The sequence below is a fragment of the Pelobates fuscus genome, chromosome 1, assembly GCF_036172605.1.
Source record: "Pelobates fuscus isolate aPelFus1 chromosome 1, aPelFus1.pri, whole genome shotgun sequence".
NCBI classification, from domain to species: Eukaryota; Metazoa; Chordata; class Amphibia; order Anura; family Pelobatidae; genus Pelobates; species Pelobates fuscus.
In genome coordinates this window covers 451,759,814-451,785,496 of record NC_086317.1, presented here as the reverse complement: position 1 = coordinate 451,785,496, position 25,683 = coordinate 451,759,814, and the positions used below count along the sequence as shown (strand labels likewise).

The window sequence follows — 25,683 nt, the reverse complement described above, 5'->3', positions numbered from 1 at the left end:
TATACTGCAAATCTGTGGTTGTGTTAATAAAGGACAGAATATATGACAATGAACTTCACTTTTTCAATTCTGCTATTCTGAATGGTTACAGTTGATTAACTGAAAATGACTGACATTATCATTTCACAGATATGTGTTAAAGGGATAATGATTGCATATGAGAGACTACAATAGAAAAATCACATCTAAGAAGAAAAATAATTGCATAGACGGAACAGTTCCTAGAGATAATAGATATACTATAATAGTCTTCAGAATTTAGAATTATTCTGATTTCCTATTCAAAGGAGCACTTCACTGCCCAGAATAATAAAAAAGAAAATAACTACAAACTAATGCTTTGGTAGATATTCCCACATGAAAACATGCAAGCGTTAAATTATGCATTTTCCAATGGCATTTTTTCTAAAAAATACCTTGCAAAAGTTGCAGATTTCTTGTCTGCAGCCTTTGCAAGGCCTCCCCTTCTAACCCCGCCTATACTTTCTGTAACTATCCAATCACAGACTTCCCAATGCAGCTTAATGAAAAGTATTCGCAAGGCAGGAGTTCTGGGTAATTGCCTGTATCTTGAGTCCTTAGCTTCACTGGGCTAAACACTCGAAAGTAGAAGAACTGGTTGCATGGTTGACAACCAGGGGGTGGAACAAGGTTAATACATAAAATTGCCATTTTTGCCTCCCTGTTTATAGCAGATGCCATTATAACCTACCTTGCTAACATGATTTGATTACCTCTCTCTTTTATATTTTTCCGCTTTTAATATTTTGACTTATTAACTTGAAATTCACTTAAAACTCACTTTCAATTCTCTGTACTCATCTGTTTGGAGACACCCAATTGTAGGATTAAGAGATGTGGATTTCTACATTGAATTACATTTTTCAGACCACACAAATCCATAATTCAATTTTGATGGAAAAAAAAATTTTTTTTGCTCATACTGTACAGAGAAGGAGCAACCAAATTGGTGCAGAGGTCTCTATTGGCGACACATCACATCATAGACCGCAAACAAGCTTTAGTAAGCTAGCCACCACTATTGCACCAGAAGTGCAAGTATGACACAGTAAAGGAAAAACGTGATACAAAAAAATAAAATGTAAGGAAGGTAAGGCAGGTAAGGATAGAGGCAGTTTTGATTTTGGCGTCAAATTTCAATGTAGTTTTAGTCATAGTCTATTGACTAAAAAGCCATTTTAGTTTTAGTCGTATTTTAGTCATCGGAATTGTTTTTAGTTTTAGTCTAGTTTTAGTCGACAAAAATCTCCGGTAGATTTTAGATATGTGTCTCTTTTGATCCTTCCCCAGCCCCTCTGTGTCTCTTTGTGTCCTCCCAGCCAAATTACCACTGGATAGAGGGGGCGGATAATTTCCTTTACTGTTTAAAGCAGAAATGTTACTGTAATTTTTTTCATTGCTCACTCTAATATTTGTAATTTAAATGTTTACTGGGGTTAACAATGCAGTGAAGGTAAATGAAAAAAAAAAACATGCTTAAAAAAAATAAAAACTTTAAACCGATTTGTTCTCTCTAGTGTTCGTTCTGTTTTATGCAAGATGATAAGAAACAAAACATCTTTTATCTATTAGACATAGTTGTCTCACAAACAAAATTGCATTTCAACAAGGAGATACAAAAATATGATTAATGATTAATTTCTGTACTTTTTTGAATAAATCATTGTTTTTTTTGTGTGAGAAATTGTATATAGTTATATGTGTTCAAAGATGAGGTTAGGCATCCATGAAAAAATCTATATGCTATTAATCCCAAATGAATGAATTGGAAAAATCTCGAAGTCAGCTATGCTTCCACGTTGGCTACTTTGCTCTAAAATTTAAAATTCACTTTGAATTCACTTTTGATTCTCAGTTCCATCCGAGGTTCGAGAAAATTTATACTAATAAAGTGTGATAGGAAAGTTGCTATCGTGATTTCCCAGAAGATGAAAAGGACCATGGATGTCCAAAGGACCAAGGCAATTATCAAGCTGTTTTATTCTTAACAGTGTTTGTAGTGAATGCAGAGTGTGTATAGTGAATGTAGTGTGTAGTGAGTGCAGAGTGTGTATAATGAATGCAGAGTGTATATAATGAATGCAGAGTGTGTATAGTGAATGTAGTGTGTTTGTAGTGAGTGCAGAGTGTGTATAATGAATGCAGTGTGTATAATGAATGCAGTGTATGTAGTGTGTGTAGTGAATGCAGAGTGTGTATAATGAATGCAGAGTGTGTATAGTGAATGTAGTGTGTGTAGTGAGTGCAGTGTGTACAGTGAATTTAGTGTGTTTGTAGTGAGTGCAGAGTGTGTCTAATGAGTGGAGTGTGTGTAGTGAATGTAGTATGTTTGTAGTGAGTGCAGAGTGTGTATAATGAATGCAGAGTGTGTGTAGTGAATGTAGTGTGTTTGTAATGAGTGCAGAGTGTGTATAATTAATGTAGTGTGTTTGTAGTAAGTGCAGATTGTGTATAATGAATGCATACAGTGTGTGTGTGCTGGATTATGTGTGTGCTGGATTATGTGTGTGTGTGTGCTGGATGATGTGTGTGCGTGCTGGATGATGTGTGTGTGTGCTGGATGATGTGTGTGTGTGCTGGATGATGTGTGTGTGTGTACTGGATTATGTGTGTGTGTGTGTGTGTGTGTGCTGGATTATGTGTGTGTGTGTGTGTGTGCTGGATGATGTGTGTGTGTGTGCTGGATTATGTGTGTGTGTGTACTGGATTATGTGTGTGTGTGTGTGTTGGATTATGTGTGTGTGTGTGTGTGTGTGTGTGCTGGATTGTGTGTGTGTGCTGGATTATGTGTGTGTGTGTACTGGATTATGTGTGTGTGTGTGCTGGATTATGTGTGTGTGTGTGTGTGCTGGATTATGTGTGTGTGCTGGATTATGTGTGTGTGTGTGCTGGATGATGTGTGTGTGTGTACTGGATTATGTGTGTGTGTGTGTGTACTGGATTATGTGTGTGTGTGTGTGTGTGTGTACTGGATTATATGTGTGTGTGTGCTGGATTATGTGTGTGTGTGTGTGCTGGATTATGTGTGTGTGTGTGCTGGATTATGTGTGTGTGTGTGTGTGCTGGATTATGTGTGTGTGTGTGTGTGTGTGCTGGATTATGTGTGTGTGTGCTGGATTATGTGTGTGTGTGTGCTGGATGATGTGTGTGCGTGTGTGTGTGCTGGATTATGTGTGTGTGTGTGCTGGATTATGTGTGTGTGCTGGATGATGGGGGGGATGCATTTGCTTTTTAACCTTTATGTGTTTGTTTGTTTTTACTTTATTCCCCCCTCCCTGCTTCTTACCTTGTCAGGGAGGGGGGAGATCGCCTGGTGGTCCGGTGGAGGGAAGCAGCCGCTGCACACATGGGGCCATCACACGCTGTGTTCCCTCTCCAGCTCTAACTCTCGCGAGACTCGCCTGTGCGGAGCGTTGCCATGGTAACCCGTGGCAACGCTCTAACAACGGCGGGTCTCGCGAGAGTTGGAGCCGGAGAGGGAACACAGCGTGTGATGGCCCCTGTGTGCAGGTAGCAGGGCAGGTCCTGCAGGACTGGGAACGGGAACGGCGTTCCTGCTTTGGAAAAAGTGCAGGGACGCCGTTCCCATGCGTTCCTGCAGGACTCGAGCCCTGCCTACAGTAAAGGAAAAGATTATACAGCAAATGCTGATGCCAATCATTGATCATGGGGATGTAGTATATGCATCGGCATCGCAATCCCACATTAATAAACTCGATACATTGTATAACTCGTTCTGGCCATCGGGCAAATGCCGGTGGGCCGCGATGGCCATGGCCCGAGGCCGGCAGGGGAGATCACAGGATCTCCCCTGCCAGCGCCGGCCCTGCTGTGTGCCTCCATGGGCCGGTGGGGATCTCCCTCACCGGCCCAGAGGCACTGAGATGCACTGAGATGCACTGAGATCCAGGCTTATATGACAGTAATTTGGGTGAACTCGTCCCCCTTTTTGGACAATCGCATCACTACCATGCTTCCTTGACTCCTCCCACCAATATCTTGCTTCTTGGGATACCAATGTTGGGGGTATATGCCAGGGACATCATTGCTTTCTTTTGTAAGGCCGCAGGGACGGCATGCATTTCCATTACGATGAAGTGATTTTGATGATTTTGGTCTGTCCCTTTAACCTAAATATTTAGCATTGATTGAATATACTGAACATTTTCCTCAGCCCCTTGTAACATTTTAAATAAAATAATTAAATAATGTCTTGGTTGACCTCAGTTTTGAACATTATTGTTCCTGTAAAAAAAAAACTAATGTTTTACATAAATCAGTAAACAGCCGACAGGAAGCAACATAAATACGGAACATTTAATCTATTTTGGCCACATTCATGGCATTTGCTTATATTGTCCCTTGGGAAGATTTTGGTTGGCTGGATTATTTGCTGTCCACAGTAACCTTTGTTACTATGGATGGAAAAATACCCCAAAACACACATATTGCAATGTCCATATGGAGGATTTAATGATACACCTGTCACCTATTAGCATTATCTTTCTGTAGCCTTCAAACTATGTAGCTAAATGTTCGGAAAGGCAAAGCCAACATCACTAGAGTAGCAATAAAATTATGGTTGAACACTAATTTTAAAGGAACACTCCAAGCACGTCATGCTCACTGTAGTGGTTATTGTGCCAGGAGTGCCCTGGGACCCCCCCCCCCCATTGTTTGTCGTCTCTACTGAAGATAGAGAGCAGTGAGGCCTTAGCTCATTAGCTGAGTACAATTAGCTCATATTTCCAGCCAATACCAAACCAGTGTTCAACTGCGATTTTATTGGGAACCCAGTGATGATGAGTTGGATAGGCTGACAATGTAATAGTTGTAGGAGTTGCTTGGAATATTCCTTAAAGACAACATTGTGTTCTTCCTTACCAGCACAAAAAATATCTGATAGATTTTATTATTATTATTGATCAGTTACTAACACTAGATTGTACTGTATGCAGAAACTAGTCAGGCAGATGTAAGTGAAATGTAGCTTAACTGTTATGCTGCATAAACATTCCTCATGTTATCTAATGTCATCTGATGGAAAAACATACAATCTCAGGTAATGCAGGACGCTACAGAACATTTCTGGAATCTATTTTACTATCAGTGTTATCTTAATTAGCTTCGTGCACGGCGGAAAGATTTGGTTCGGGTCAAATTTTTTTTTCCCCAAATTCAATTTTGTTCGGGAACTGACACTCATTTAGTTGACTGTTTGGCTTGTCCAAATATCATCCAGGCAAAATATTCGGGAAAACAATCAGACAAAAAAAAAATAGGGCTAAAATGGGCCAGTGGTGTTTCGGAGATGTAGAATTCGGATGAACAGCCATTCGGCCTAAATTTGATAAATGGCATTATTGTTAAATAGATTTGAGTAATGCTGGTTATGCTGTGCTAAGAATAAAATAGGACAGATGTACTTAATTCCTGCAGTAATAGGTTGCATGTTAGTGGATTTTTAGGAGGTCGTTAATGAAACCAAGCACTTTGTAAAATGAAAACTTTATTTGGAAGTATTTTGTGGGATTATAGTTAAAGGGTCACTCTGAACACCATCATTTCTTCATCTTAAAGGAAAACTTTAGTGTTAGGAATACAAAGATATATTCCAAACACTAAAGGGTCATTCTGCCCCCTTCCCCCTTTGTGCCCTCCCCCTAGTGGTATGTAAAGGGTTAAAGCATATTTGAACACTTACCTGCTTCCAGCGTTGAAGGTCATCGGTGCTGGGCCCCTCTCCTTCTCCTATGACGTCAGCCGATGGGGGGGGGGGGGGGGGGGGGGGCTATATGCTTTTAGAAGACACTGGAAGTCCTCATTAAAAAGCGTGAAGATGTCAAACTCTGTGAAAGGCCAGGATGCGCCTCCAGTGGCTGTAACTGCAATGTTTACAGCTGCCTGGACAAAGGGACAGGAACAGTGTACCTAGACACCTTCAATGAGAAGAAGTCCTCAGCGTGCCTATAGTGTCGCTTTAATGAAGTGCTTATGGTGCAGAGACCCTGTCCATGCACCCTTTCTTTCTAAAAAGTTTCACTCAGATTTCACCTGCACTGTCAATAACCCAGCCGAAATACTCTCTTCCTGGCTGCCAATATTCATTTTGTGCATCGTTTGCATTTGGTTTCAACACACAGAACACACATAGCATGCTAACCTCAAATGCCTTGGACAGGATCATTATATGAGTGCACATTTAAAAAAAATACAAATTGTTTTGCAAATAATAATTATATGCATCACAAATGCATTTTGGACAGAGAACCCCAATTCTGTTATTTTCATTTTCATTTTGTAAGCTAGGTTTCAAATTCACCATAATTCACTCTCTGTTGAATAAACCCCTTTATATAAGAGAATGACTTGAAAGGGAACGGTCGCCATCGAATCAAACAGTGATGCATTTTCTATGATGTGATGCTCTGTTCTCTTTGGAATTTATAATAAAGATTAAGCAATTGACATTTCAGTGCAGTTCAATTCTGGCCCCAAGCAGGCACACATTGCACAAAAAGAATAGAATCCGAAACAGTGTTTCTATGCCTTACCCTTTCTCTATGCTCTACAGCAGGGGTGCCCAAAAGGTACATCCCCAGATGTTGTTGAACTACAACTCCTATGATGCTTTGCATGCCTTTAGAATGACAAAGCATCAGGGAAGCTGTAGATTTTAAACAACTGGGGATCTACTTTTGGGCACCCCATTCTCTACAGGTTTATTTGCTAAAGTGAGAATTTTAAATTTAAGGCCAACATCGCCAAACCTAAAACTTACCTTATTTAGAGAATTTCTTCAGTATGGCTACTTTTACCCTTAAATTTTAAAATTCACTTTAAATTCTAACTTTAGTGAATAACTCTGTTAATGTTGACTGACAGGTGCAAATTGGGGACAAGCCAAGGTAAATAGAAACATGATTGGATATTCGAGAGCTCCGGAACAGACGTATATAAAGCAGCGATAACTTTTAGCCGTACTTAATTCCTCACTGCTCTATGAGCAAGCAATGCAACATGTTGCCCAATGAAAGGGTTAAAATCATTTGCTTTATTTAAATAAATATAAAAGTATAAAACTGAACATATCGAATAAAATAAAGTAACAAAAATAATAGTAATTACAAGGCATATTTTAATGGTTATATATTCCCCTTTTGAAAGAGGTTATAAAAATAAATGCAATTGTGAAAAAATATTTCTTGTCCCAAAAAAAAACTATTTTCCCAATTTCTTGTAAAATGCTGCAATTTTGAAATAATCTTTCTATAGAAATAAGTTTAATCTCTAAATTGCTCAACAGCTGATTAATAGAGGTTCATATTATCCCGGTTGAAATCCTGTAAACATTTAGAGAAATTGAAATCACTTTTTTTTTTTTGTGGAGTGTTCTATAAGCAAAACATGGTTTATGCACTAAACAGCAGATATTAGTAAACTGAAAATGGAATTGCAAAATTAAAGTTATAATAGCCAAGGTAGGTGAAGAATTATTTTTTTTGTTTTAGATCAGATATTTTGAATAAAAAGTTCACAATAAATCTTTTAACTCACTGTTTAGCGATTACCAACCTCTCTGTGTTAATCGCCAAAAACAAGAGAATTCTCTTTTTACCAAGCTGTGAATTTTTCACAAATTTGTAACTGTAACATATTACCAAAATCTTTGAAATATATGTGATAAAAAAATGACTCCCTGTGCAATTGGCTTTCACATTCATTCAATCCAAAAGGGTCCAAATCGCTAACGTCTGAGTTGTTGGGAATGTTAGATTGAGGTCAACACAGCTTCAAGTCAGCCATATTTTAATTATTTTTCATTTCCGTTATTCTTGCCTAACATTTTAAATTCACTGATAAATTCTGGACAATTCACATTTTAGTAAATAATTCTCTATGTAGTTTATGTGATATCACATACATGAGGAGCTAGGGGCTCTCGCACTTTTCTATCCTTTAAACATATTCCCAAATGGCCCACAATCTGCTTTTGGACATATGTTTATAGGGTAGAAAAGTATTTGAGACTCATGATTGCAGTGAACTCACAGCAGCGGCAGGAACCTTAAAGCTAACGCTAATTTTTAATTAATCTATTAAAGTTTTTTTTTAAATACATTATTTATTCAAATAACAATATGCTTCACTTCCAGCCTAATCCTCCCAGCCTCCCTAACATCACACTACATACAGATTAACCCAATCACACCTGCTTATTATATCACTAATTAGATCGATTATATAAATATAGTATATGGTTAGATACAAAATTGCACATCTGTCAATTGGTTTTCCCTTACAGATACAATGCCTCCCATTCTCTCGTATATTATCTATCTTACGTGTAATTACACTCCAGCTTTCGAACTGTATACTCATTCCACCAGCATCACCACTATTTATTTAAATTAGCCTAAATTTTATTGTTGCCAAATACTTGTATGTTTTGGAATATGTTAGTGCTCTGTAAATAAAATTAATACGATATAGTAAACCAATAAACATTAATGATGTTATTAATGCATAGTCTGATTTTAACAATTTGTGTCCCCCTTCCAAAATATATTCAATAACAATTTATTTTCCTTAACGTTTCACATTTGCTCTATTATATTGCGCTAATATATATTAGTGCCCAATAGTGCCTGCTATCAGAGTACTTGGATCAGATAATATTGACTTAATAGATATATGGCTTTTGTCGTATTTGGATGCCTATAACCCAGGTCATTATATGGCCATCATATATATCATATTAGAATAAAATATTCCATTATGCTTTAGGAATTAAATGCTAATTGACAATCTCTGCTTAAACCTCTGTTACATGACAAAGAATGCTTCATGTTTACAATGTGTTAAAATATTATCTAGGTTAATTTTATTTCTTAATACGCCCATAAATTTGTATTACAATAAGCTCACGCATTGTTTCAGTTTTCTTCCTGTTTTAAATATTAATATACTAAGCGCATGTTTAAATTTGTAAGTCCTTACAATATTGAAATTGTGTATATGGTCACGTAATAAACTGAGCAGGGTGTGTACAAATGGTAGCTGCTGATAATCTTGCGCTGATAAGTCATACGCGGCTCTATTGTAGTCTAGGTTCGATTGACAACCTCTCTCCGAGTTTCCGAATTAACTCAGCAAGGTCCTCTGTGTTGTGAGATTTTTCTTCAAGAAGTTCGTAACGGAGACTTGAAATGTCCTGTTTAATCTCCTTTAGTTCTCCTAAAATAATCACAAAGAGAAGATGTTGTACACGTGTCAGGCTAAAAACAATAATAAATCATTTGTTAACAACAAGAAAATTTCCCTGTTTTAGAATTTACATGATGTTTTGCATATCCAACACCCTACAAACCCAGTCTCTCCCTATTCTCACATGCAATGAGCATTGTTTCCTCTTTTCCTGGTGATCCTTTAAATTTTCCTTTAAAAAAATATTATATTGATTAAAATAAAATGAGAGTCTGATTAATATGTGTACTTATCTGTATAAATTAAGAGAAACATTTAACTATTTAAAGAAACATATATGTGCACACATGATGTGTGTGAATGTATAGGTATGTCTATATGTGTGTGTTAACATTTGCAATTATAAATCAAATTATACAGTAGACTCATCTTTTGGAAGACACTATAAGGACTATTCATCACAGTGTTCCAAGTAACCAATGAAATGTGCCTCTGGGTACCAATGGTTTCCAAAGTGATTACCCCACTTTTAATACTCACTTTTTAAAATACAACACTTTTGGATAAACCTCCCTCAATTTCGCACACATTTAGACAAAACTAAACAAAGCATGAAATATGTAACACAAAATAAAACATCCCCCCCAACAACAAGCCCTAGCTTATTTTCAGGGGATAAAATAAGCCCTGGTTGGCTAATCTATGTTCGGTGAATTTGCAGGATTCCATGCGCTAGTTGCTAATCTATGTTCGGGGAAGTTGCCCTAAACACACATTTGCGGGATTCCATGCGCTAGATGCTAATCTATGTTCGGGGAAGTTTCCACGAACATAGATTCCCGGGATTCCATGCCCTAATGAACTGGTCTATGTTCGGGGGAATTTCCCTAAACGTAGACCTGCTTGCTACCGTTTTTACATAAAAAATTAAGACATCCCCCAAAAATTATCCCTACTGCGTTTTTTGGTGCAATCACTAATATAAGTCTTATTTTTGGGGAAAACACGGTTGGCTTTATACTCATAGATTGTAATATCACATGATTTAATACAGAAGGGTATATGTTTTGAAGTCCATCTTACTTAATTAATGAAGTGAATAGTATTGACTATCCACTTATCTCTTCCACTGGTCAATAATATATACAATAGATTTCCTGATGAGTTATTTTGAAAACTCGGGTGAATTACGAAATATATCAAAAAGATAAACATTGTATATGCTACACTAAAAACTATATTATCTAGACAGGTTATAGGGCTTACATATGTCTGTGATGATTGTGTTGTGTTTTAAAGTTAAATGTTTTGTGCTGTTATGCCAAAATGAAAAACAAAAATATTTAACTCACCCTCATTGACTTCATCGCTCTCTTTGTCTATCTGAGCTTTCAGAACATATCTCTTAATAAGGCGCTTCATTATTTTCTGAAGATGTAGAATAAGGAAATATACAAGTTAGCATTTTGCAGGATTGTGATCTAACAGTCAAACATACAGTTAAAATATTAAAATGTACTCTTCTAAATGTAAATGAATAAATACACTGGTTAAAAACAATATAAAATGGAGTGCTACAATCACCAGTGTGAGTCACTCACTTCACATACATAAGTCAAATAAACAGTAAAAGTAGTGAGAGCACCTCCAAAATACAATAAATGTTATAGTTACCCCTATGTTCAGTTAAAATCCTGCAGAGATAAAATCAGGAAAAAACAGACATAGGGTGATAACGTACAATTAATTTTAAATATGCGAATAAATAGATAAACTCACATATTCCTGAGCCACTTCAATTAAAGCTGGCTCAGACTAAGAACGTAAAATAGATGGGTTGGAGATCGCTGGAAATAAACATTGACTGCTCACTCGTCAGGATGCAGGATCAATTTCAAGTTGATTTATTGGACACAAATAACAAATTAAATAAAACAGAATAAATCCACCAAAAATATTTTTGGTGGACTTATTCTGTTTTATTTAATTTGTTATTTGCGTCCAATAAATCAACTTGAAAATATTTTTGGTGGACTTATTCTGTTTTATTAAATTTGTTATTTGTGTCCAATAAATCATCTTGAAATTGATCCTGCATCCTGGGTCTTTTGGAGTGATTACCGCTTGGCACTACAGGAAGTATCCTGAATCCTAACAGACATCCACCAATATAGATGCTCTTCTCCGCTTTTTAGTTTGAGTCAGCTTTTAAGTGACTCAAATATATGTGAGTTTGACCAATAACAAGGTGTTTTAATATTAGTGTTTTACTGTATTACCCTATGGTCTTTTATCTCATTCTTTTAGGAATATATCCTATGAAGTATTGGTAATTTTCAATGTTTTAGAGTGCTCTCACCATTTTATATTTCACTTTTATTTCTCGATCTATGGTTTTGGAAAAATCTCCAGTGCAAAAAAAATCTAGCGAGGAATGTCTGTCTATTTACATATGTAGTCAAACACTTGGCTCGACTGTCGCTGCTTGCATTAAGTATCCCTTTACCATGGGTTTTGTTTAACAGATAACATTCGTAGTTAGACAATTGTCAGGAAACTTCATTGAGAAAAGGACAAAACCATATAGACTATGATCAAAAGTCTACAGTGGTGGAGAAATCTTCCAAGAGTTTTGAGATACCAACAAGTCATACACACAGTTTCCCCATGAAAGTGTCCTAGTTTGCTTAGTGTAACATTTAGTCATTGTGAGCGTACTCACCTCAAGGACTTATGTTTTCTGTAACAGGAAATTCACTTGTTTTAAAGGTATACTATAGTGCCAGGTACACAAAGCTGTATTCCCGGCACCATAGCTGCCTCTGCCTCCACCCTCCCTCGCGCCCCCCTCTCCTCCCACCACCCGGGTAAATAAAGGGTTAAACACATTTTATTTGCTTACCATATCCCAATCCGGTGTCCCTGTCCTGGATATCTATCAATAGCCTGTGTAGGCACCATTGGGGCTGCTGGTATAGAGCCTGATTTGGCTCTATTTTTGGGAGTTTTATTCTTCTTTCCCTGGTTGTATAATTACTGTATCTTTGCAAAAAGCACCATGTGTATCGTTTTTTATTTTTTCTTCAGATGAGTCTATGATTCCTGTAATCCTGCAATTAAGTGTATATTGTGTGTTCGCTGTGGGTATAATAACCTTTGTATTTGTGTATGTGATTTTGAGGTCGTGGGGAATACACCTTTATTACACCCACGGATTATTTACTATAGATATTGGACACAACTATCTTTGCACTTTCCTGGTGTCTTCAATGTGCAATGTGTTCTATAAAATGTGAAATGGGCCAGACATTTGCAAACCATAGATGTTATGTATCTGTTTTAGAAACTACTTCCTAACAGATAATATCAATGTCTCATTATATTTTCTTCTGTTGTTATTTTGTTCTTGAATGTGCACAGTATTATTTGGAAATTGGACTGTTATAACAAGCCTGTGCATATAACATATCTATAAAACACACACACACACACACACACACACACACACACACACACACACACACACATATACATATATATATATATATATATATATATAACTGTTTTATAGATATACTATATATATTTTGATACCAGTGATCTCTAATCTTGGCAGTCTATAGTACGGTGCTCGGCCAAGGTTTAGGAAGGGTAGTTATCACAGCTCCATATTTAAATCGATCCCAATTACTTATTAGTCTACTTCCACCTTACCAGGCTTCCCACAGAACTAATGATCCCACCATGATACTTGGCCCATGAGTGTTAGAGTGGTATAGTACCTGCCCCCATACACAACCCTACATCCTGACCTCTATGTAACTACTTCCCTACTTGGCAACACTTGAGGGAAGGACCATATCTCTCATGTCAAGTAGAGAGCACTCTGGAGTCTGTATAATATGTTTCAAACTGCTGCTTTATTCAGCAAGTGCAGTGATACATGTAATAGTCGCCGTTTCAGTCCATGCAGACTTTTTTCAAGAGAATTTGCGAAGTGAATATACAAACATAATACACGGCTGATTGGAGGGTGAAAAAACAAAAACGAGATTATGTGATGTCACAACTGACGTAGTGAGGGGAGAGTTACAGAGGAAATAAGTTAACGCATTCATGGACGGTGGTGAATGAAAGGAGTTAGTATTGAAAAAGAAAGTATGAGGAACATATTTACAGATTGAAAGTCTGAAGCCACACTGAGAAAAAGCTGGAGGTGGACAAATAGTTTCAATGTCAGTACTCTGGAGACAATGTATCCGTGTCGTAGGGAGATATAGTTATGACACATACCCCAGTAGATACAACTGTGTAAGGGGAAACATATTGAACAGAAATAGAGTGTGCTTACACATCAAGATGACGGCATGGAAACATAAGAACATGTAAAATCCCTCATTATATACAACAAAATCGAAACCAGATAGAAGGAATAAGCAATATACGAATACAATAGATATAAATATGCTAGTTGATGATCACAAATAGTTAAGTTCATCTCCTCCATAGGAAGCAATTTAGAGGGTTTTCCTCATTAAGTCCAAAAGGGGACATAGTCCCCAGGGTATGAATCCAATAATAAAATAATAATAATTTTTATAACCGCCAATTGGTCACTTTGCAAATTGTCTTGAAAAAAGTCTGCATGGACTGAAACGTCGACGATTACATGTATCACTGTACTTGCTGAATAAAGCAGCAGTTTGAAACGTATTATACAGACTCCAGAGTGCTCTCTACGTGAACTATATACATACTCCGAGTGCTGGAACCAGGGAAGTTTTATATATATATATATATACAAAATCTAATCTATTGGCACCACAGGATAAATCTGAGTGACAAATCAAAATAAACGTGCTTGTTTCAGGAATTCAAATGATCACCTGATCTCCTCAAATTCAGACAAATTGCAGCTCAGAACAAAATATATCTCCAAATCTAGTAACTATGTGTTCACTTCATCTATGTTCAATTAATGCATGCACACAGTTCTAAAGCATTATATAAAAAAAGTTGACATCAATGTTTTGCATAATCGATTGTCTGTGATCCCCAAAAGAGAAGAAACCCAGTTTAATAATCTCACCTGATATTTTGTAGGCTGATTACCTATGTTGTTCAAATTACCATCTTCAGAACTTCTAATGCTTGAGTGTTTGCTTTGCCCCAGCTGTAATGAGAAAAATATTCAGTTTCCTTTCTATGCGCAAAGTTAGGATTTTTCGATTGGGTGGCTTAAGGCATATTATACCAACAAAGTATTTGATTGTCAAATTGCAAGAGAATAAGTTTTTTTTATAAACTTTTTTTTTTAGTTTCACTTGTAAGAAAAAGCACAAGGCCAATAGTATATACCAGGGATAGGCAACCTTTGGCAATCCAGATTGTAACGGACCGTTTCAGCATATGAGGGGTTAAAATCCGTTTAGGCGATAATCCCCTTTTCTCAGAAAGGCACAGCTACTGCAGAACATCAGAACTCACGAACTGGATATAGGTGAATAAGGTAGCACTCCAGCTGGAACCTCACAACTAGCTGCTAGCAGATGAATAGGAAAAGCAGACATCAGCTTACACTCCTAGCAGTCAAATCTCCAACAGCATACAGTGAATCCCCCCAAGAACGAGACAAGGCTCCGTGTTGAAGGTCAAGCAGTGGTCTGAGGTGCTGGGCACCCAGCCTGGTTTTTATTACATGAGTACACATACAGGCCACACCCAGGGGGAGGCATAAAATAACCAATAACATAGATGTTACCTCCCACACATCCCCTCCCCTTAGTGTGACACTTAATCCCATTATGTGTACAGTTCAAAATATACTTTTACACAACTTTCATAACTTTAAAACCATACATCACATTCACATAAAAATACATATCCACAATCAATCCATTCAGGGGAACAACATATTAAAAAATGGCATGAATCAGACCAGGGGTTCAAAAGTTAGTAAAAGTATCTTTTATTCCCCCTGGCTCAAACAGTAAAAGTAAAACATCCCCACAATGCATCCTGGCTTCCTCCCTTCTGCCCTGGAGATAATTGGAGAAGAAATCTAATTATCCAGGACTAGAGGCAGACTCCATTAACCACATGGTTGCAAAACAACATAAAACTCTTTAAAATACATAAAGTCACTTTTTATACATTAAACACAGACATTTAACATATCCCCAGATAGCTCAGGTCTGCGTGCACATTATTAGGTGAATGGCACGCAGACCACACAAATACAGTTTAATTGCCATGGAGCCAAAGTCTTTCCCATAGTCTTTCATTATATGAATAGGCTCCATGGCATAGCTATCTGGGGGGTATCACTGCTCACACAGGGCAAGTACCGAATGGCCCCACTGTATTTAAAGGGCCAGAATGAGTGACATGCACTCTGTTAGGGCCGAATACTGTTTGTAAAGGGCCCAATCTCCCAGGGCCATAGTCCAAAGGCAGCAGGTGGGCAACCAGGCTTCTCCAGTTCTCAGTGGCGAGGTTGGTTTCGTCACACAGATGTTGTGGACTACATCCCCCATAATTCTCTTACACTCATAATGCTGGTAAAGGTAATGGGAGGTGTAGTCCAAAACATCTGGGGTGCCAAAGGTTGCCTTTGCCTGGTATATACTACTTTCAAGCATATATAAGGTGAAAAAGATAACCGACAATATGTCATCACAATGGTATATACGTTTTCTTTACAATGGCAACAAAACAAAAAACACACACACACACAAGGCAGGGATGGAACTCTCAGTTATACGCAGTGTATTCACATAACAGCTAGAATGTTGTTGTTGTGGAGCTTTGTTATATTGTAATTAGCATCTATGCAGTATGCTATATTGTGGTTTATTTCTACGGAGCTCTATGAGATAATAATGCATAGTGCTCAATGCTGGGTTGTATTGCTATGGATCTCTCCATATATTGCGACCCTTTGCCTGTTATATCCTTTACATGTCACATAATACCATATGCCACCCTCTGGTACATTTTCTGTAGTTTGTTCATGTTTATCTCTATGTGTACAGTGTGATCTTTGAGCATAGTGTGAGTTTGAGTTTGTAGTTCTACACGGTGATGTATAAATGTATGTTGTCAGTGTCTATGCTTAGTCAATGTGTGTAGCTACACGTATGTAGTGTGTGAATGGAAACCATGATTTTTCTTTTCTTTTTCAAAAGAAAGACTTTTTTTTATTCTTTCAGTTTTAATTACTTACAAGATGCCACTTTATTTAAGACAAAACAATACATTTCCACGGCTGCTAGTTATTAAAGGGACATTATAGTCACCACAACAGCTACAGCTTATTGTATTTGTTCTGGTGAGTATAGTCAGTCCCTGCAGGCTTTTTACAGTAGACACTGTCTTTACAGAGACAATGCAATGTTTAGATAACTCCACTGGTCACTCCTCAGATGGCTACTAGAGGTCCTTCCTGGGTCGGAGAATCAGAATGACTCTAGAGTAGTCACCTGTCTCTTGTAAAAAGTGGGTAAAGGTTGTAAGTAACTATGTACAGTGAAAGATTCCAGGGGAGAAGCAGAACAGAGAAGGGGCTATAGAAATTGGTTTTGATGTCCTAGGTCCATATCTGTATTATAAGTAAAATAGTGGGATGGGAAGAGGTTATGGAGCGATACAAAATGCTATTTGGGCTATTAGCTCATTCTGATATAACTGTTATCCTTAAAATTTCAGATTCTGTCCAGATATATTACTCTTAAAGTTACTAAGTGAAGTTTGACATTTCTTTAATATGCAAGAGACAAAAATCATTGGTTGTGTAACAACAAAAAAGGTAGTCAGCATAGGCTACCACATTATGCCCTGTAGGTGGTGCCCACACACCATGTAAAGATTGGCTTCAAGAATTGGTTCAAGTGCAAACGGCAAGGAAAACAGTGGGCACCATACAAAATGTGTTTATATAGAAATTATACTATGTTGCTTAACAGCAAGAGCACATTATTCGCTACAGATTTATTGAGCAATCAATAGACTTAATAAGAAGTAACTCTAAAGAGTTTTACGCGTGAATGCACGTAATAGTTAGGTCTCTCTCAAGATTTGGCACTGTGGTTAACCCAAAAATTTAAGGACACTATGGTGTCATGCAGTGGCGTACACACATTCCATGGGGCCCCGGTGCGATACTGATCCGTGGGCCTTCCCTCCCTCCCCTGATCCGTGCCCTCCCCATCCCCCCTGACACATACATACAGATACACACAGACAGACAGACACACAGACATACATACACCCCTTGACAGACACATACATACAGACACACACACATAGACACAGAAACACACACACAGACAGGCACAAACACATACATACGGGGCCCCATGGATTGTGTGTACGCCACTGCATACCGAGACACACACACATACAGAGACACACACACATACAGAGAGACACAGACACAAATACAGAGACACAGACACACACATACAGAGACACAGACACACACATACAGAGACACAGACACACAAATAAAGAGACACAGACACACACATACAGAGACACACAGACACACATACAGAGACACACAGACACACATACAGAGACACACAGACACACATACAGAGACACACAGACACACATACAGAGACACAGACACACATACAGAGACACAGACACACACACAGAGACACAGACACACACACAGAGACACAGACACACATACAGAGACACACAGACACACATACAGAGACACAGACACACATACAGAGAGACACAGACACACACACAAATACAGAGACAGACACACACACACATACAGAGACAGACACACATACAGTGACAGACACACATACATACAGAGGCACACACACACACACACATACAGAGACAGACACACACATACATACAGAGACACAGACACACATACAGAGACACAGACACATACAGAGACACAGACACTCACACACAGAGAGACACAGACACTCACACAAAGAGACACAGACACACATACAGAGAGACACAGACACACATAAATACACAGAGACACAGACATATACAGAGAGACACAGACACACACACATACAGAGACACAGACACACACACATACAGAGACACACACACACATACAGAGACACACATGCACATACAGAGACACACACACATACAGAGACATAGACAAATACAGAGACACAGACACACACACATATACAGAGAGACACATACAGAGACACAGACACACACACATACAGACATATGGAAAATGTTTCCTACCTTGTTACTTTCCCTGGGGTCCAGTGGGGGCTCATCCTGATGGGAGTCACAGTTCCCACTCTGACTCCCTCCTCATCCTTCCTCCCGCGCGGGCTCTGATAGCTGGGAGGAGTGACGTGTAGTCACTTCCTCCCAGCTCTGATGTAATCACAGGGGCCCGGTCGCGCTGTTAAAGTGCCCAGCGCAGACCGGGCCCCCTTACAATCCATGTCCATCGGGTGGCCCTAACAGCATGGGCCACCCGATGGACCCCTCTATATGCGGAAGGGCTGGGGCTGCAAAATGTGGCAGCAGGCCTGGTACCCAGGTGCAGGGGTCCGCAGGGCGACCGGACCCCCTGGGGTACCGGGCCCGGTTGCAGCTGCGACCCCTGCGAACGCGGTATGTACGCCGCGGGTGTCATGAATACAAACATGTATTCCTGACACTATAGTGTTAAACTAATAATTTAGGTTCCTGGCCCCACTCTCTCCAGAGATTAAATGTGAATTTATCCACCTATACTCTTCCACTGCATTGGTCTCGCCATGGGTGGCCCCGCCTGACTCCACCTCCATGGCTGATGTCATCAAACTTGATAATCTCAGCCAATCCAAAGCTTTCCCTTAGGAAAGCATTGGAAGGTTACTGCACGTGTGTGGCAAAACATCAGATTGCGCCATCCAGTATCTAATTATAGAGGTGCATTGAATAATTTCTAGGGGAAACGTTCAGCACCTACATGCAGATCGTGGAGACGCTGAACGCCAGCGTTACACACTGTGCAGCAATGTCACTGGAAGCACCTCTAGTGGCCATCTGAGTGACAGCCACTAGAGGTGTATATAGCCAGAATATAAATGTTTAAATTAAAAAGCCTGCAGATTCAGGCTATAGACACCAGAACCACTAAATTAAGCTGTAGCGGCTCTGGTAACCAGAGTGTCCCTTTACAATGATGAATAAGAAGACTAGTTTGAGCATTCTATCAAGGCTCAATTCTGAACTTTAGCAAAAGCTTAAAAATTAGTAAATAAATTCCTGACAGTTTAAATCAGGAAATAAAGAGATCTAGATGTTATTGGAGTTAGATTTTAGAAAAAAAAAAAAAAAAAAGCACAACAGATAAATTATGAGTTACCAAGTATTCAAGTCTTCACAAATTTCAAAAATGAACATACAGTCAGTCATACATCAAACCATGGAGAATCACATTACATAGAATAGACCTAACTCTTGGACTCCGTTCCCCCCATTTACAGCAGAGCTTGTTCCAGCAATATTTCATTATTTGAGAAAAAGACATCCCTAGTTTGACCACTTGGTGGCAGGAGTAGACCATATGTAATAACCAAATATATTACATTTAAATAGTAAACACGCGTTACTGGGCTTTATTATTTATTTTTTAATAGATATGTATTTGCTGGCAATACACATAAGACCACAGTACATAGTAACATCACATATTCCGTACACTGCAGTTCGTGTATCCTGCTCCTTTTAAAGCAATGGATTTGCGTAACATTTAATGGAATGTCATCTATCTAAGTAAGATATTTTCTCAGTGCTTTTTGCAATGAATACATTCCAAGTCTTATGACTTTAAAACAGGAAGAGTCATCATGTAGGTCTCCTGCAGCTGCAAAACTACATCTCCCATGATACATTGGAAGAGATATTATGCCACAACAGCTGGAGAACTATCGGTTGGCCACTTTAAAAAAAAAAAAAAAAAGCCCATATGTACTACAAATCATTTTTTTTTTGCAAGAAAATGTGCTTTGTTTTAACCCATGTAGAGCCAAAATGCTGAGCAGTGTACTGGGCAGGTCTTCAGCATTTCTGTACTTTAAAGATGAATGGGAAACTTTTGGGACCCTTGTGTTGCTAAAAAGTGTCCACCAATGTATATATTATCATCCTCCCCCTCCCCCCCCCCAAAAAAGATGGGGAACAATCTCAGCCCTACCCAAATGCAATCTTCTGGAAGTCTTTTTCCCAGACTCTGCTGAAGATTGTATCTCAATGCACTAATCATATAATAGGAGAGTAGGATAAGGAAATGGAAACGTGTATAGATAGCAAAAAGGTACATAACTTGCAGGAAATCGAGGGTACAGGATACCGTTAAAGGGTTACTCCAACAACGATGACAACGTCTGCTTTTTGAAGCAGTCATGGTGGTAGGAGTATGTATGTGCAGTATTTCAGCTTAAAACGCTGCACATGCTGAGTTATTTCAGTTGTGTGATGGGGGATAGTTGTACCCCCGGCACACATGACGAATGTCAGTTCTGTGCATATTTTACAGATCCTGCAAGGTGAACCTCTTGTCTCCCCTCCCTCCCTCCCAAATGTAGCAGCAAGGTTTGTCTACATTTTAACAAACTGCTTCTTCGATAAGCTAGTCACATCAGAGCGGATTCATGGTTCTTAAAGCACCATACACTTTGCAGTAATGCAAAGTGATTATGGTTCTAAGACTGAACCAATAAAAAATGTTCTGAATGTTCTTAAAAATAAGTACTTGCAGCTCAAATATTTATTACAAATGTAAATATTTAAAATGAATGTAACCGATAATTCGCCAATCATTCTTTACGTGAATTGTAATAATTATATGATATGGCAGGACTGAAAATTATTTTGTGCAGAATGTCTCCAGATTTTGCTAAGTCTTGCTGAATCGTTAAATAATATGCAATATAATCTGGCTACTGAAACAGCTTGTATGAATGGAGATCTATTTATTGTGTCTGCCAAACACTATCGGAATCCTTTGTTGTTTAATTTACTGAGTTATGAAACACTTTTGTTCTCGCATCACTGAAGACTAATCATAATCACCTCTCAAACAGCTGTCACATGCAAGTTTTGCAATGCAGGATTGAAAAGAGGAAAATATGCAAATAATGAGGAGCACTGAATATAAATACCTACAACCAACAAGTTCACATATTAAGTACAGAAAGCAATTTGTGCTGTGCTTCAGATAAGCCGCAAGTATTTCAATATTTAAATATATACTTTTGTACGGCAATGCTAAGGGCTCTTTGTGATCAAATGCAGGCACGGGATAATATATTAATTAAAATTTTCTAAGATTAGGAAAATATCATGTTTCTTGTATTAACTGTATGTGGTTTATTAACTCTTCACTTACCCGACAAATTTCAACAAAAATAATCAGGCATGAGCAAGCCAGTCTAACACTAAGGGGTTAATGCGCTAACGACAAAATAGCAGCAAAATGAAATACAAATGGCAACATTCAGGCCAAGATGTGACTAGAGCCACCTTGGGTTACAATTAATTTTAATTGTTTTTGTTAATGCTGTTTTCCCTTTCTTTGTATTTTCATAATAATCCCTTATATTTTATAATTTTTCTAGGGGTTTTATGACCCGTTTAGCTACACAGACATGTGGAATACGTTAACTAAGAGGGATAAAATGGTACTTGAAACAATATAACCACTACAGCTCTATGGTTATGTTACTTATAGTCTCTGGGTACAATCTGCTGGTTCTTTTTCAAAACCTTGAAAGTGGTTTCATATAACCTGGGACTTTCCTTCCTTGGCTGTATTGATAATGGGGAATGTACACTTCTGCATTATCAATACAAATTGTGTCTATCTTGGACAGCACTGATAGGCTGAGGATGCTTGGTTAACCCACCTCCAGTACTCTCAGCTAAACAGATTTAACAAAATTGACATTGATAATGTGGAAGCATAAATTATGCATTATTAAAGGGTTACTACAACCACCACAACCACTTCTGCTTTTTCGAAGTGGTGATGGTGGTAGGAGTCTGGATGTGCAGTGTTTCTGATTGAAACACATCACATCCAAAGTTATTTGCAATTGTGTGCCAGTTTGGAACGCTGGAATTATTTTACGTCTGTTGTCGGCACACTGCACGCTGGTGACAGACAGCAGGCAGAGCAAGAGGAATACAGATGTGTATTCCTAATGTTATAGTGACCTGGTGGCCATTTAGGACCCCACCGGCAGAAAGAAAAAAAAAAACAAACATTGGCTGAGATCATCAAGATCAATGATCTCAGCCAATCCAATGCATTCTCATAGGAAAGCATTGTGAGGCTGATCGTTCTGAGAGCCTCTGATGGAAATAGCAACATTTTACTTTGCTATTTCATAGGAAGTGCCAGAAGAGGCTTTTAGACCCTCCTAAAAAGGTTTGTCAAATAACTGGGGCCCAGTAACTGTTGACAGTATAGTCACTGCATTGTATTGGTTATGCTGCTCTGAGTGTCTGTATAAGCAATCCCAACTCTGCTTGTTTAACTGGTAATTTTTCCACAGAGTAACATTTGATGCATTGTGTTTCAATGATCACTAATGATCCAATTTAATTCCGCTAAGCATTATCACAGCTTTCTGAGTAACCCAAACACATGCGACGGACAGAGTGGTGATCAAGGACAGTTCTATATCCTATCTGATCCTCTGCAGAACCAATTGGTTAAAATGTGAATATACTGTATATGCAAAAAAAAACACACAAATGTTTCTGATTTTAATTATATATATCATAGCAGTGCAGCAGACAAAATAAAGGCAACTGGACGGCTTCATAGTGATCAGACTTCATTCATAAAGGAAAAGTTGCTTGTCTCTTTTCGGCCATCGGTGATTACACGTTCAATGGATTAGAGAGAGAAGCTGTGCAATTAGGACCATTGTAGCATGTCGAACCATGAGCGAAATGTGTTGCAAAGAAAACAACAATAATGTGAAATTAAAACATGGAACATTTAGAACAATGCCAACTGTTTCATACTGAAGGTCATAAATCATTTCTTACTCCTTTCCATAGGATTTATGTTCAATGTGCCTGAGGCTAGATTATGTCTCTTCTACGTACAATGAGCTGAGGCCCATCGGACCACTGACAGTGGAATCAAGTAGGTGTTAAAGGTTCTTTAACCCTACACTCGCCGGGGGTTGCCACAGTGGCAGAGGGACACTATGTTGTTAAGAATACAGCTTTGTACACCTAACACTATAGTGTTCCTTTAAAGGGCAGAACTTTAACAATGATTGGCTGGGGGCAAAGCTGGAGGTTTTAATTTCCAGGAGAATGCTAAATACAGCAGCATGTTTTTTTTTTATTTAATCTTATTTTTCAAACCTCACAAACACATATGTGTTAAGTAAAGAAAATAATTAACCATAATATTGAGAACCCTAGGAAGGGATCGTCTCCCTTTAGCCAACTTTATGCATTTACCAAGCATTCCCAATCACAGTTCAATTGTGGCCACTGTCCAAGTTGTCTTCTCCCATGGGGGCCACAGATATGGACTCTTAAATACTCCCATGCATACAAACACAGATGTAAGTCCCCAGACACAAGTCGCACATAGTTATACTCCTTGACACACAAAAGAGATAAACACCCTTCCAGATATTCACAGATACACCACTTAGGACATGCACACTCGCTGAATTAACCCCTCATCATTCCTGGAAAATAGGAAAGTGCAGGAGAATATATGGCATATGCCTCTCCACCTCTTTTGCCTTATCTCCTCCTCTCCTACCCCTAATGTAGGATGGCTGTGCAAGGTCCTGAAAGGAAGGGCTCTGTCTTCTGACAAGTCTCTCCACCAAGGATCTGGTACTGGGTCTTTGCAATAAAAGACAGGGGGTATGGTGCTCCATCATGCTTATCCTTTATCCTTCACACATAATGCACAGCAGCTGTCAGACAAAAGAGTCAGCCTTCCCAGGATGCAGCTCGGATGAGCAACATTAAGGGGAAAGCAGCTGGCATTCTTAATAACCAGACACCTGAGGAATCAGGAATCAAGTTATGTCAATTGGTATATTCATATCACTGTCTCAGAACTGTTATAATCTGTACCTTGTCTTAGTCCACCTTTATACCTCCAATTCCGACTTAGATTGTACGCATTCCACCGCAGGAATCTTATATCCCACTATATTCATGTGTATATGGGCATAATTATTCCACTTGCTATACCTTCTATCTACATGAATTTAAACTAACGTAAGAATAAAGAAAGCCTATAAACATTGTATAATGTACTAAGTACATTTGTTAAGTAACAAATACACACACGTTACAAACATTGTACACCTGGTGCACTTACCTTATTTCCCTATTTCTGTTATGTAACTACACTGTATACAGTTCATCATTATCCTGCATAGGACATACTTAGAGAAGCTAGACTTCACAGTGTTTGGTTGTGGAACGTTACAATTAAAAAAAATTATATTTTGCATTGCCCATAAGATAAACACCTGCAGGATATCCTAAAATGTACAGCCAGCCTTTGGTTCAAATTTATATTGGGCTAAAGTTCCTATTCACAAAAATAGAATTGCAGGAAGTGTAATCCCGCAACAGTTCAAATGCCAAGGTTGCAAAAAACGAATTTAAAACGTTAAACTGTTGTTATCATAACGGTAAATAATATTCTTGAAATGTACCTTATTCATCTCCGAATCTTCTTGCAAACCTTTAGTATTGCGTGAAAATAATTTGTACAGAAAAGCTTTTGTTTTTAGAGCGATGTTAATGAAAGATTTAGGGCTTGGAACCAAATTGAAAGGTACAGGTAAAGTCCTCCCTTCTTCAAAGTAAGAAAACCAAAGTTTGGCCCTGGCAAATTTCCACTCTACGTCGGCGTCATCCTAAAATAAAGAAAGAGAAGAAGACAGAATTATACATGAGAGAATACAATTGAGCATTTAGACAAAGAAAATAAAATTGTCTCGACCATAGAATTTTGTCATCAGTTTTACAAAAAATGTGTTGAAAAGTGTTGAAGAAGAGGCTTGTTTAAAGTAAAATAGGATGTAGCAGGTAACGCACTCATGTAGGTGTCTTATGTGACCCACACAACATGAAACATACACAAAATAAAACATTGCTTATTGAAAAAAAAAAAAAAAACCAAAGCCTTTCAAAAGATTTTTTCACAAGTTGAACATGTTCTTATTTTGCTAAATTCGAGATTAGCCCACATAATATATATTTGTGGTCGGTTAATATCGTATAGTGAAGTACCTTGTGATTGGAATTAAGTCGGTGTGGTGTGCCGGAACCGACGTAGAGGGTAGGCCTGAAAAAGAGGGCCCCCCTGAATGAATTGTATAAGAGGGAGAGGTGGGTGGGGTGAACAGCGTGCGTACGGCAGGTAGGAAGGGGGGGAGTAGCGTTTATATG

General features: G+C 38.4%; 1 protein-coding gene across 1 annotated transcript in view; it reads right to left on the bottom strand.

Annotated features, from left to right (window-relative positions):
* Positions 1-8,209: 8,209 nt before the first annotated feature.
* TRPC6 (transient receptor potential cation channel subfamily C member 6) overlaps positions 8,210-25,683 on the bottom strand; it is a 180,141-nt gene continuing 162,667 nt past the window's right edge. The window contains exons 9-12 of the mRNA XM_063444937.1: positions 24,945-25,148; positions 14,318-14,401; positions 10,581-10,656; positions 8,210-9,258 (exon numbers count right to left, since the gene is read on the bottom strand). Of these exons, the coding sequence (XP_063301007.1) occupies positions 9,119-9,258; positions 10,581-10,656; positions 14,318-14,401; positions 24,945-25,148 (504 nt within the window). The 3' untranslated portion in view covers positions 8,210-9,118. The remainder of the gene's footprint in view (positions 9,259-10,580; positions 10,657-14,317; positions 14,402-24,944; positions 25,149-25,683) is intronic.